At 39.5% G+C, this 12,379-nt stretch overlaps 1 protein-coding gene across 1 annotated transcript in view; it reads right to left on the bottom strand.

The window, feature by feature from the left end:
• The window catches only part of LOC114562369 (teneurin-3), a 197,416-nt gene that overhangs the window by 50,143 nt on the left and 134,894 nt on the right, over positions 1-12,379 (bottom strand). Inside the window, exons 7-11 of the mRNA XM_028588749.1 lie at positions 10,352-10,477; positions 8,454-8,668; positions 4,478-4,688; positions 3,281-3,382; positions 1,958-2,152 (exon numbers count right to left, since the gene is read on the bottom strand). Of these exons, the coding sequence (XP_028444550.1) occupies positions 1,958-2,152; positions 3,281-3,382; positions 4,478-4,688; positions 8,454-8,668; positions 10,352-10,477 (849 nt within the window). The remainder of the gene's footprint in view (positions 1-1,957; positions 2,153-3,280; positions 3,383-4,477; positions 4,689-8,453; positions 8,669-10,351; positions 10,478-12,379) is intronic.

The raw sequence follows: 12,379 nt of genomic DNA, 5'->3' as shown, positions 1-12,379 counted from the left end.
TGCTCAAAAGCGCATAAAGCAATCATGGAGCTCGGATCTTCCGCGTTGACTGGCCCATGTCGTCACGATGGACATGCGCACTAGCAACAGTTTGTTTGTGTTGTCGTAGAAACCGGTAGCAACATCCGCGTTCATGAGCTTCTCTCTCGTGTCTCTTACAAGTATAGTTCGTTCTCTTAATACATCCATGGTATACGTGGCAAACTCATGAACTCGCCATTTCATTGTATAAAGTATTCACTAACGTTAAACACTGTGTTTTCGTTGTTCCTGATCATTTACATGTTTAACTTTATTACAGACAATAGGACATACAGTAGATATATTGCATATAGCTAGTCAATAACATCAACAGTCAACGACAATGTTCATTATAACACTTCACTTTGGCATGTATTAATTAGTAATGCTTATCAAAAAAAAAAAAACAATGGATGTTTTGAGAGAACCAAGGTGATGTAATCACTAACGTTATCTAGGCATATGTACAGTGTTGCCGTTCTTTCAATACACCCATGCTAGCTACCGCTGATGTTAGCTACTAGCCTATAGCCCCGGCAGTTTGGGAAACACTAATCACGTTACATCCACTTTACAGGCTTTACAGCATACATACATCCATACATCCCTCAGATGTATCATAACATGATACCATGGATGTACTAATAGAACACATGGTGAACTACAACCATTAGCTATATCCATTATTACAACTACAGGACCTCGGGAGAACCGTCATATGAGCATGCGCAGTGGTAGTCCCACGGGTCTGCTCGCGTTTATTATGCGGTTCTCATCATGGATGGTGGCGAGGTGAAGAGATTCTCATACGCATTGTTGGATTTGCGAGATCTCGCCAATGAAACTCGAGATCTCGCAAAACAAAGTCAAGATCTCCATCCAGTACATGTTTTTTTTTCTTCTTTTTTTCCCTCCATGTCACTTCCGGGGCTCCATAGCTACCAGCACCCACAATAAAAAAAAAGATGATAGCTGGTGAGCCACAGCTGAAAAGGTTGCAGTGTTTAGTGGTGGCTGGTAGTAATTTGCCACCCTATGTTCTACTGCTGTTGCTTCTCTGTGGTATATTATAGGGTACTTACAATATACTGACAGGATAATTATGTTCCATTATAGGCACTAGGAAAAGGGGCACAATTAGTGTCTGGACAGATATAATCAATTACTATTAACAATTTGCAGATCAACTTGCTGATCTAGGTTAATAATTGGCAATTATGACCAACATAATCAACCCATAGGGATAATTTGCAACAACGTCATTGTGCTTCCTCTGGAGCTGATTGCTCTGTGCATTCCCACATTTGCTTGGACACTGATATTGATTATTTACCTGAACTAATTCATCACACCGGAGCCCTTGCATGCAAGCTTGGAACTACAAACTAACATCTCCCATCTTTGTTTCCTTCCCTTATTGCTTCACTTAAAAGAAAACCACAGTATACTCCTTTAGTAAACTCAATAGATTTCTAATTGTAAAGTCAACGAGCCGCACATGTAAATCTGAGCTGATAATTGTCTTTTGTCTGCACGTGGATCAATAAAGTTAAACGCACTGAAGACAAGAGGGAGGTGGAAAAGGTTGACAAGAAAGAAGAAGAAGCTCTTTTTCAATAAACGGAGGAACAGATGCCATTGACTGATCGATTTTAACAGGTGTCTTCAACTGTGGAGCAATCCAATAGGTGACTGCGTCAACGGGCCCTGCACAATCTGTTCCAGCTTGTACCCTCATGTGGTCTAAACACTAAGAGGGAGATGATTCATACACACAGTATCAATAACAACATCCAAAGCATTATCCGCTCGGTGGAGTTGAAAACACCCGATTGTTTCATCAATGGACTGTGTCGATTCCCACTTCCCCTGTGTCGAGCTTCACACAAAAGCGTGTTGCATCTAGCTGCTTCCAAGTTTCTTTCCCCCCATTTACCTTGTTCACAGTTGGGTCCTTTGTGGCCGGTGTTGCACACGCAGTTGCCCGCCACGCACAGTCCGTGTCCCCCACATTGAGGATCAATACACTGGGAGGCAGGAACGTCACATTCAGTGCCCTTCCAGCCACTGTAGCACTGACAGCGCCCCCTGGTGTACTGGCCATTGCCGCTGCACAGGACTGGACAGGAAGCTGAGGAAAGACAACAGGTTTAAAGAATTATTCTTGTATAATATCAGGGCTGGGGGTTTTGGCATTCTTTTTTTCAAAAAGCAGATGTCAAATGATCTTCAATGATATCTCTTTTTTAATTAAAAAAACAAATAGTTGGCAGAGTATGATGAGTCTGTATGTTAAATATGAAGCTGGAGAAAGATGCCGACAGCTTAAAGATTGGAAACGGGGAAACAGAGCGCTAGGTAACAACATCTGCCTCACAGCACCTCCACGTCTCACTTATTGACACATTAGATCTTTTTGTTTAATCCGTACAAAAAACAAACACAAAAACAAGGGCTATACTGTATGTCAGATATGAATGGACTATTTATTTAATGGGACCAGTTGCTAGGCAACCAGTGGAGACTTCAGGAAGTTACTGGTCACCCACACATTACAGCTACATATATAGCACACAGACATGACTAACTGTTGGCAAAAAAGTCAAGAAACACCGTTCCAATAATTTCAAACTATTACTTTAAACTCAGGTATGTGGACAGGCAAATAATTTTAGTTTGGCCAGATTTTGACATATCTGTCTCTGAGATTTTGGGCGTTACTCAAATACAATGGATGTGAAAGGAATTTATTTTTTGGTGCTCAGTGCATTAAATTTATAACGATTTATTAATGGCTGATTAGAGAGAAATTGAAAAATAAACTTGCCAGTGCTCTCCAGTAGACAAAGTACGTAATGTCGACAGTTCTTCTCAAACGTATCTATGGCATTTCTGTACTGACATTCCTTATAACTCATCAGCTGACATCAATATATCTGCAATGAACTTTTATTGGCCAATATATCAATCTAGCTGCATGAGACACCATTTGTGAAGCTTTGCTTTTAATTAATTTCTTTAAATGTTTTGAGCACCATAACCAATTTTCCATTAAACCACATAATGTTGGGAATGAAATGAAAAATCTCAGAAACCTGGGCCAATGAACCACACCGATTTGCATTGCTGAATACCACTCAAGATAAAAATAAAATAAAAAAAATTATATATATATATATATATATATATATGGTAACTGAAGTTTTGAATAATATGATGAATGGGCAGTATAAGAGTACTATATGAGCTTAATAATTACCTCTGGAACAGTACGGCCCTATGAATCCTGGGAAGCAGTGACATGATCCCGCCACACACTCTCCGTTCCCATAACAGTTGTGTGTGCACTCTGTGACAGATTCTGTTGGTACAGCAGTGAGAAAGTCCAACTATTAATAACTCATCGGATTGTCAAATTACAGCAAATCTGAAATTCCTCCTTAATATGCCATTTGACAGCTGCACAGTTTAAGAAATACTACGAGACTACCGAGATACTAACTTTTCTTTTCTTTTTTCCTGCATGAATCTAGGCTTTCTAAGCATCCATTTTTTCTTCAGTACTCGTATCAGGCATGGCATACATTTACAGCTATTTGTCCATCCATGTCCCACTAAGGTCTAAGCCTCCATAACACGTATGCTGCAGCCCGACTCTTCCCATCTAAGCTATGTTAAGTAAAAGCCACACAGACATTTTAAATTAGACCAAATAATTCCACTTTTTTGACACATTTTATGTGCTTTCCTCCTGTCTCCTCTACTGCCTCATCCTCCCCCCCTCAACCCCTTGAATGACTGATCATGCCAAAGCCATGCATTCTCCTGAGTGTTTACAGCTCAAATCCTCTCTGAGTTGAAGTTAATCTGACATATCCTACAGACAGATCTTGTGTTCATTCAACAGACCATCGCTCATGAACGGCACACCCAAAAGACCAGGGCTCTAATTTTGATCGGCGTTAAGAGGGCAAACTTTTTTGTTATTACTCTGACTTGTATTGGATGTTCATTGAGCCAGGGTTGGACCCAGGCAATTTTGACCTCACACATCGATACCTTCATATTTGTAGGGTTGGATCAATGGAACTCCCCAAAGGAAATAGAAAAACGTTAACTCAACCTTAGTGTTTTTCCTACCGCAAAACCCACAAGGAAATTTCACAGACTTCAGAACGCTGAAGAGGTTGTTAGGAGGGAAGATCAATGCGGTGTATGGTCTTGTATTATAGTGTTGAGCACAATTATACACTACCCTCCAATGGAAACTTAGAGCTGCCTCCTAGGTGGCTCAAAGTTTAAACAAAGCTCAGTTTGTTTGTGTGGTAGCCAATTTCCAACAACCTAACTGTTAGCTCTTGCAGGCGCAGCTGTTTAAGGAAATCAAAGTCTTCCAAACATGTCATTACACATAATTCCAATCACACTCATTAGCAGCAGATGTGTTTCCTCGTACCCTGGATGATGGTGTTATAGGATACTGTCTCCGCACTCCGTCCGTCATTATAAAACGCCAGGTGCCACACCCCTGCGTCCAGGTACTGGATGAATCCGGCTTGGTGGACGGTGACCGGATGATCCAGCCAGGCCCTTGTCTCTGGTTCACTTAGAGTCCGATGCTCTTTGGCGATAAGCCGGCTGCCGTCCAATAGCTCCACAAATTCATACTGCAAAACAACACCAAAAACAGATTCCGACAGATGCAGATGATTGGTATTTTAATGTTGCTATAATTTAATCAGGCAGTAAAGAGGCAAAATAGTTTATATTTGCTTCCATTGGCTGCTCTGTATGCAGCACCTCTAGTGATTTCCCTAACTTTGAAGAGGAACTCTTCAAAGTCGTAATGCAAGACACAACCAGAACAGGTTTGTGTACCCAGCAAATATCTGAGTATAATACATGTTGATTTTTCAGTGACAGTTATTTGGAGTTGATAAATGTTGTTTGGAGAGTTGTTTGTGTACTGATAGAGCTGATATGGCTCTGGGGCTAATGCTGAAAAATATTCCAAAAATATGTTGTTAACTCTGACAGGAGTGCACTTAAGGAGACTCTGGCAATGTGTTTATTATAATCTGTTAAATTAACACTCATAATGTACTATGTAGATGCATGTGCTTAAAATTCAGAGTTATTAAAAATACATATAAAAGGATAAACTAAGTGAAAGGGTTTCTTCAAAGACATTTATACACATTTTTATTTATCTGCTTTTAATTAAATGTGATACAAAACTGTTACAAATGTTTGATATGTTTTGTTTTATTGTTTGTTTTAATATATGTAATATATGTACTCAACACTCCCTGAAATACGATTAAGATACTGAATGGATTATCCTGGTAAAATAAAGAAAACTGAATTGAATATATCATATAAATTAGTTAAAGCAAATATGTCCTTGTTGCTACTGTTAGTTTCTAGGATTTTTCACTAGAAACTAACAGATGCACAGTACTGTATACCGTACAGTACACACAGTACATACACATAGTATAGCCTATATATATATATATATATATATATATAAAACATAATACTGTATATGCCTCAGGCTTATTTTTTATTTTTCTCTTCTATATATTGGGATTGCAGTATAACAGTCTCTCTATATTTGTTTCAAGCAAACATTGATTTACGGGGTAAACAAGGAGTAACGAGTCATTCCTGCCAAGTGAAATGAGTAAAGCGGCACATCTGCTCTCACTGCACCTGCTCAACACCTGAAGCTCATTTTGACTGAGGCTGTAGGGTACAGAGCACTGCAGCAGAAAGCAGTGCAACACAAACCAGCAATCCCCAAACAGACCCTGCCGAGGAGCACAGCAGATGCAGACAGATCCCTTGGCCGAGGCAGTTGTAGCTACGCAGATGTACTGGGCCTATAGTGAAGACTCAGGGTGAAGAGAGTCTGTGGGCTGCTTAGAGTGTGATGCATTTAAATCCACGGATGAGGCTGTTTGCAGAAAGCTTTGATGAACTGCAAAGTCATTGATTCTTGACTGATGCCCAGTTGAGATGTTTTTTTTTTAATTAAAATTTTAGACCTGTACATTTTATAATAAGTAATATCATTTTGAATTATATTACATGGCAGTACATTTTAAAAATACCAGATTGAAAAAGAAGTAGCAAGAGTCCCCCCTCAAAATCATTGTGGGAACATTTCAGAAATGTTTTTAATTTTTCTTTCCTCATTTAAAATGTAAAAAGGAAACAGGAAATGAGTCAAAAAATATGTCATAATACTACCAATAGCAATTTAACATCTGATCTTTAAGGCTGCATTAATCATTTTTTAATAACTTCAAATGACTACTGTATGTGTAGTATGATTTTTACTCCAAACTCATTTCTACCCAAATCTGCAGCTCTATTGACCTTTTAGCCTTTCAATTCATTGCATTGTATTCATTGTCCGTAATAAAATCAAAATAACCCCTCACAAACCAACCCAATTCCAAATAAAAAAAGGAAAGGCCATGATAAAACCATTGTGCACTACCTGCCCAGCACCACATAGCAGACAGACAAAGTTAGCAACCTGCTAGTAACTTATCACTGCTTAAGAGCCAAATATTTATTTCTCAAGAGTTGTTGGAGAAGAAACCAGAGCTCAAAGAGGAGTAAATGTTGGAGTTCACTTATTAAGTGGCCAGAAACATAACTCCAAATGAATGCTGGTGTTGCTCCGTTTCTACTTGATGTGTAAGTCGGCAACTGTTGGCTAACACTGAGGCAAAACAACTTCATAAGCTGGTCATACGTCAGCGACTTCCATCTGTCATCTTGTTATTGAGTTCTTCTCTGCCTAGTGTGGCCAAAAAAATAACTATTGCAGGTTTAAATATGTGCACAAGCCTCATAGAAACAACATGGGCTTTGAAACAGTTGAAAAAAAGGGACAAAGAATTCATTAAAACAGGATTTAATGCTCAGCAATGTGACAAACACGGACCCAAGGAATCTTTCAGTTGACTTGCAAACGACAGGAAAGAGAGCATTAGGCGAGGGGCAGGTGAAGTCAACACTGTGATTTAAACCCCTTTGAGTAGAGCAAGGGGGCAGAGGAGGGATATTAACCTGCCGGAAGTTGACTTCTTTGTGTTGCTGGCTTGAGGGGGAAGTAATAAAACAGTTCATCCCACGAGCCCTAAACCTCCTGGCAAAATGCGTACATCTCGATTAGCCGGTGTGAAAGCCCCCCCCAACTCATCTCAATCCAACAATACCAGTGAATGCAAGTGAAATAACAGGCAAGAGACCAAGCGTGGAGAGACTGCTGGATTCCCTAGGGACAGAGGAGGAACACTCACAGCCTGCAAATTCTTCAGACTTTAGATTGAGTGAACTTAGTCTGGCATTTGATAACAACCGAGTGCCATTTCTAAAGAAACAAACTACAAAAGTTTATTTCTTCTAACTTGTTTGGTTTGCATCAGCACAGACAGGCACTCAATAGCAGACGGAGGAAGTCTATGTTTGAGAAAGGTGGAAAGCCTTTTGCACTTAAATGGTGTCTTGTATTCCAAGCCGTGAGTACGACAAACAGTCAATATCTCTCATTGGGGTCTTTCATGCACAGTTAAGTAAATGTATGGATTCGTGCCCCTGGTCCCTGAACAGTATGTAATTTAGAGGTGGCCACAAAAGACACATTGTCCAGCATTGACAAGCTTGAGTCTCTGTGTATCAATTGCAAGAGACATAAAAGCAGCATTTTGTTAATTAGTACCCTTTGGTCTTTGATTTTGTTGGGCTACCTTTTTTCACCTTGAAAGTGCAATCCAGCTCACCTGTTGTCACTCACATCTGACTTTCTTCCATCAAAGAGTGGCCCTAACTGTCTACACTTGAGTGAAGCCCATCTTTACTAAGAGAGAATGTCAAGAAGGTGAAGCTAAGAGCTTTTGCAGTCAAGTGTGGTGGAAAATCGCCATTGTCTGAGTGCTTACATTGCCATCACCAGACATCGGACATTTGGATGCCCAGAAATGTCATTCAAGTGACACATCAGACATTTTGGAAACACTTCAATTTGCAAATGGCAGGCATTTAGTGGAAGTGAAAGACGTGCATGCCCACACAAGCAAATCAAAGCTTAGAGGAGAAAACTAAACTTGTGCCCGGTTCTAATTCGCAAATGCATACATATCAGGAATTTAAATAAGGGAGCTCTTAAGGGCACATAAGAACCCTATTGAATATTGCATTTTTTTTACTTGAATGTAGTTATGATTCTATCTAGAAACTGGTTTCTTTAAGATGCAGTAAAATGTCATCTTATATGGCAAGTGATAGATGCTATTTTTTATATTTCAAAAGTTACATAGTTGCACTTGAAAGACTCAGAAGGTGTCAGTTTCAGCGTGTCATTAATCTCAAAGCGGTGAATCTGATTTAAAAACATTTAAAAAAAACGGCTTTACCTGAGTGTGAGTTGGTGCGAGACCCTTTCGTCCATAGACTCCAATAAGCGCATTCTTCTGTACCGAGATGTTGAACTTCAAGAAGCGTGGTTGCTCCATGCTTAGTTGAGAACGCCAGAACACCCCTGGTGGGACGCTCTGACCTACTCTCTTCCCTATGTCGACCTGTCCTGTGTCAATAGAGTTGTTCTCCTGATGAAGCACGCTAGTCCTTCCTAGAAGACAGAATCACACACCCCCCCCCCCACCTAGATTATGTAAATTGTTACAGAATCCAAACAACACAGTGATATGGTATAAAACAGTCATCACAGAGCCTTTCATACCATCAGCTAAAACCTTCACATCTAAAATACAGTCTTGGTTTTTGTGCAAGTCTTTGATCTTTGGATATCAGTAAATGTTGCATTCTATCTTTTGCTTTCCAGTGTAATCGTATTCCTTTATTCAAGCAGGGACTTAACAGGCAGACAGTCATATCTTTTTCCAAATGAGCAATGACCAAGAAAAACAGGATTAAAAGTAATGGTTCCCTGTGGTCCATGATGCACTGCTCACCGGAAAGAAAATGACCAGATATAATTGGCTTTTTATAAGACGCGAACAGACCACATGCCCCGTCTTTTCCCTGGTCCTGATGACTCATAGAGTAAGGCCTCATCTCAGATAAGGTCTAAATGGAATCTGTCAGATATACTGAGTGCTACCTTGCCAGGGCAATAACAGCAAATCAAAACAATTTTGCGAATGATGTCCTTAAACTGTGTCCTTACAGCGCCAAAGATGGAGGGATGGCCAGTTTTAAAATGACTCATGCTCAAATGAAAAACGGTAGTCTGCAAGGTGCAATTACAAGAACAGATTTCACTGTTAAAAAGAAAAATCTGTAAAGGGTTTTAAAGTCTTTGCCGTTTGAAGCTCTATTGTAGAAGGAACGCAATTTACAATTTACTATTGCAATGACTTTAAACGTGTTGGATCTCGTAAGAGGCGTTTCAGTGTGTGGACCCGCGTATACGGTCACTGTGAGCGTATCTGTTTGTGCCAGACCTCCATCATTTGCATCCCTTAGTGTCGTGTAATGAGGCCATTGCCTGTCACTTTAGCTTCAGTCAAAGTGAAGACTGGAAGCCAAGTTTACCTCTGGGGAGAATAACAGCCAGCTATTGATTGCCTTTAAACAGTCGAAAACCTGCCTCATGCTATCTTAATTAGCAGTACTTATGAGGATTTAAATCTAGCCGAGTTTAAACAATTGAGCTTTTGCCTGGCCTACTCAACTCAATTAATGTTTTCGTGGCCATGCATTCTAAATCCCGCAGTGTGCTTAGAGATTAATTTGGTGGCTTTTGCTGTAAAGGTGAGCTGAGATGGCCTGTCTGCTTGTTGATGAATACACAATGGTCCAAGATTATGATTAGGTAGTAGAAAGCTGTCTGTAAGCAGTCAATTAATATTCATAAGGTGAAAGATCTCAATAAACTCTAAAGGCTGACTGGGCATCAGCCACCAAACATTTCATTCATGAGGCCAAATGGTTTGCTGTTGCAATTTGTCTTACTTAATTGTCATTTGAACCTTTACTTGATTTAATTAATTTGTATTATTCAACCTTTTTTTCAAAATGTATTTATTAGACACAGCTTATTATTTGTTATAAGCTATTTGCACATTTCAAGGCTTTGTCCAACTGGTCAACAACCTACTTTTGCCAAGCCATCAATTTGCTGAATTTATTATTTTCCTCGCTGAAAATAAAAACTTAACCATGACTGCACAATATATATTCATAAATCAATGCCAATAACCTTGACCAAAATACATTTTAGTGGAAACGGGGAAGCCAACAAAAGAATAAACAGTATCATTTTTGTGCATTGATACTTTTATTTCCTCACCGTCAGCAGCCAGAGCTGTCACTATGCTCGACTGAGTGGGCCCTGTCTTCCCAACTGCTCCGTTTTCAAAAGCCGGCCGGTTGTCCAACTCTTGGAGCTGCCAGTTTAGGCCGAAAAGGTGAGTTGCTGTGAAATACACAAAAAAGCTTGGGCTTGTAGAAATGGATAAACAAATGAGAAAATAGTTTCAGAAAAACATTCAAGCCACTGGAGAACAAATGACATGTGGGAGAACACAATGGATTGATCCAATGCAGGCAGAAAAACACAACATTTTAACTTCCAACATTTCAGTTTTTTGAGGCTATTCTGAAATGGGTGGTTTTCGTGTAAACACAGCCCTGATAGAGGCCAGACAAAGCTGTCTCAATCAATACTAGCAACCCTGTTGCTCTATCATGTTTCCTTGGGGAGCACTGTTCATTAATGTGCCACAGTGTCTGCACACAAACAGCTACTGTATCAAAGAGAGAAGAATTTCTATTTTGACACAAAGCTTTCGCTTCAGACAAGCAGACGAGATACACTGGAAAAGTCTTACACTCTCCAAGTCTAATACAGAGCAGGATGGAGATGCAGCTTCATGTGTGTGAAAGAGTAAGATAGAGGAAGAGACAGAAAGTGAGAGTCTTAAGAAATAGTAAGGTAGTTTATTTAGACGCATAGTCACAGCAGGAGGAGGAAGTGAGAGGGTTAGATGCTGCACACTTCTGTTGTCTTATATAACTAAACTGTGTCTGGCTTTCATTCAGCCAAGCTGCTTTATTGTTACAGTATTGGATGCAATCAAACTGTGTTCTTGTTGTTTTGGGAAAGTGAGGTGATCCTGTGAGCGCAGCAAGAGGGCCAATCTCCTTCAAAGTCACCAGCCAGGAAACATGCTGAGGAAGCATCTTGATTTCCGACCATTTGATCTGTGAGAGAAACTTTTCTCCAACACTTGCCACTTGCTGAGAAGATGGATATTGACTGCAGCAAATAACTCGAGAGGTGGATGTGGGGCCAGAGAGGATATCAAATGTGAAGGATACCAAAAGAGAGATTGAATTGTAGTTTGGGCAGTGTATCAAACTGTGCTTTGTTGAGAAATAATGTGTGCTTTTTTTAAAGCCTGTTGATGAATATACTTGGCATTAGTTTAGTGACAATACACACTGCACTGTCCTTTAATTAAATAAACAGGTGCTCCGCAGCCTTGAATTCTACTTGAGTGGTCATGTTTTGGTAATGTTTTTGTACAGTACATTCAGCCAGCATCACCCTCAGTGTCAGAAGCCATTTCAGTTACAGGTGGAACAAACCAGCCACAACACCAGCAACATATATTAGTGATGACTGGTCCATCAATATCTTTGAAAAGTCTGACTTTTCTCTCTGAATGGACTTGTCTGACAGTACCTCCCTGTGTGTGAAACGGGGCAAGATCTGTAATCTTTTGGTTCTTTGTTCTGAATCTTTCTCTACTACCAAGATTCAGATAAATCGCAGTACTGATGTACAATTTCACTGGCAACACAGACACAATTTGCAATTTTAAATATTATGCCAAGAAAAAAATCCAAACATACAGTACATTCTCCTTGGCCTGTAAAACTCCTACATTTAAATAACGACTTTTTCATACTGCTTACTGTGTAAATATCTTCATTTCTTAAACTAACAAGTTTAAGAAAGTTTACTTTTAACTGAGGAAAGGCTCCAGAATCCTTAGATTCTGGGTCCCAAATTGCAAGGATCAACTGAGGACAGAGCATTAACCCAAAGTGAAACACCTTTTGCCTGAAAAAAAAAAAATCTTGCAAAATGATTGACAGCATGAAATTAAAGCATGTTAAGGTATTACTTAAAAAAATAAAAGGTAGTCTAAGCTTTTACTAAACAAAGCCTGTATTTACTAAATTAGCATTAAGTATTTTGGAAAATGAACCCTTTTAATGTTGAGAGAAAAAAATGCCTCTTTAAAGGTCCAATATGTAATATTTGTACTGTAATAAATCCAAAAATGACACCAATGCCTCATCAGATATT

This window comes from Perca flavescens, chromosome 10, assembly GCF_004354835.1.
Source record: "Perca flavescens isolate YP-PL-M2 chromosome 10, PFLA_1.0, whole genome shotgun sequence".
In the NCBI taxonomy this organism is placed as follows: domain Eukaryota; kingdom Metazoa; phylum Chordata; class Actinopteri; order Perciformes; family Percidae; genus Perca; species Perca flavescens.
Note: the sequence above shows the minus strand (reverse complement) of the source record. Positions and strands in the feature narration are given on the sequence as shown.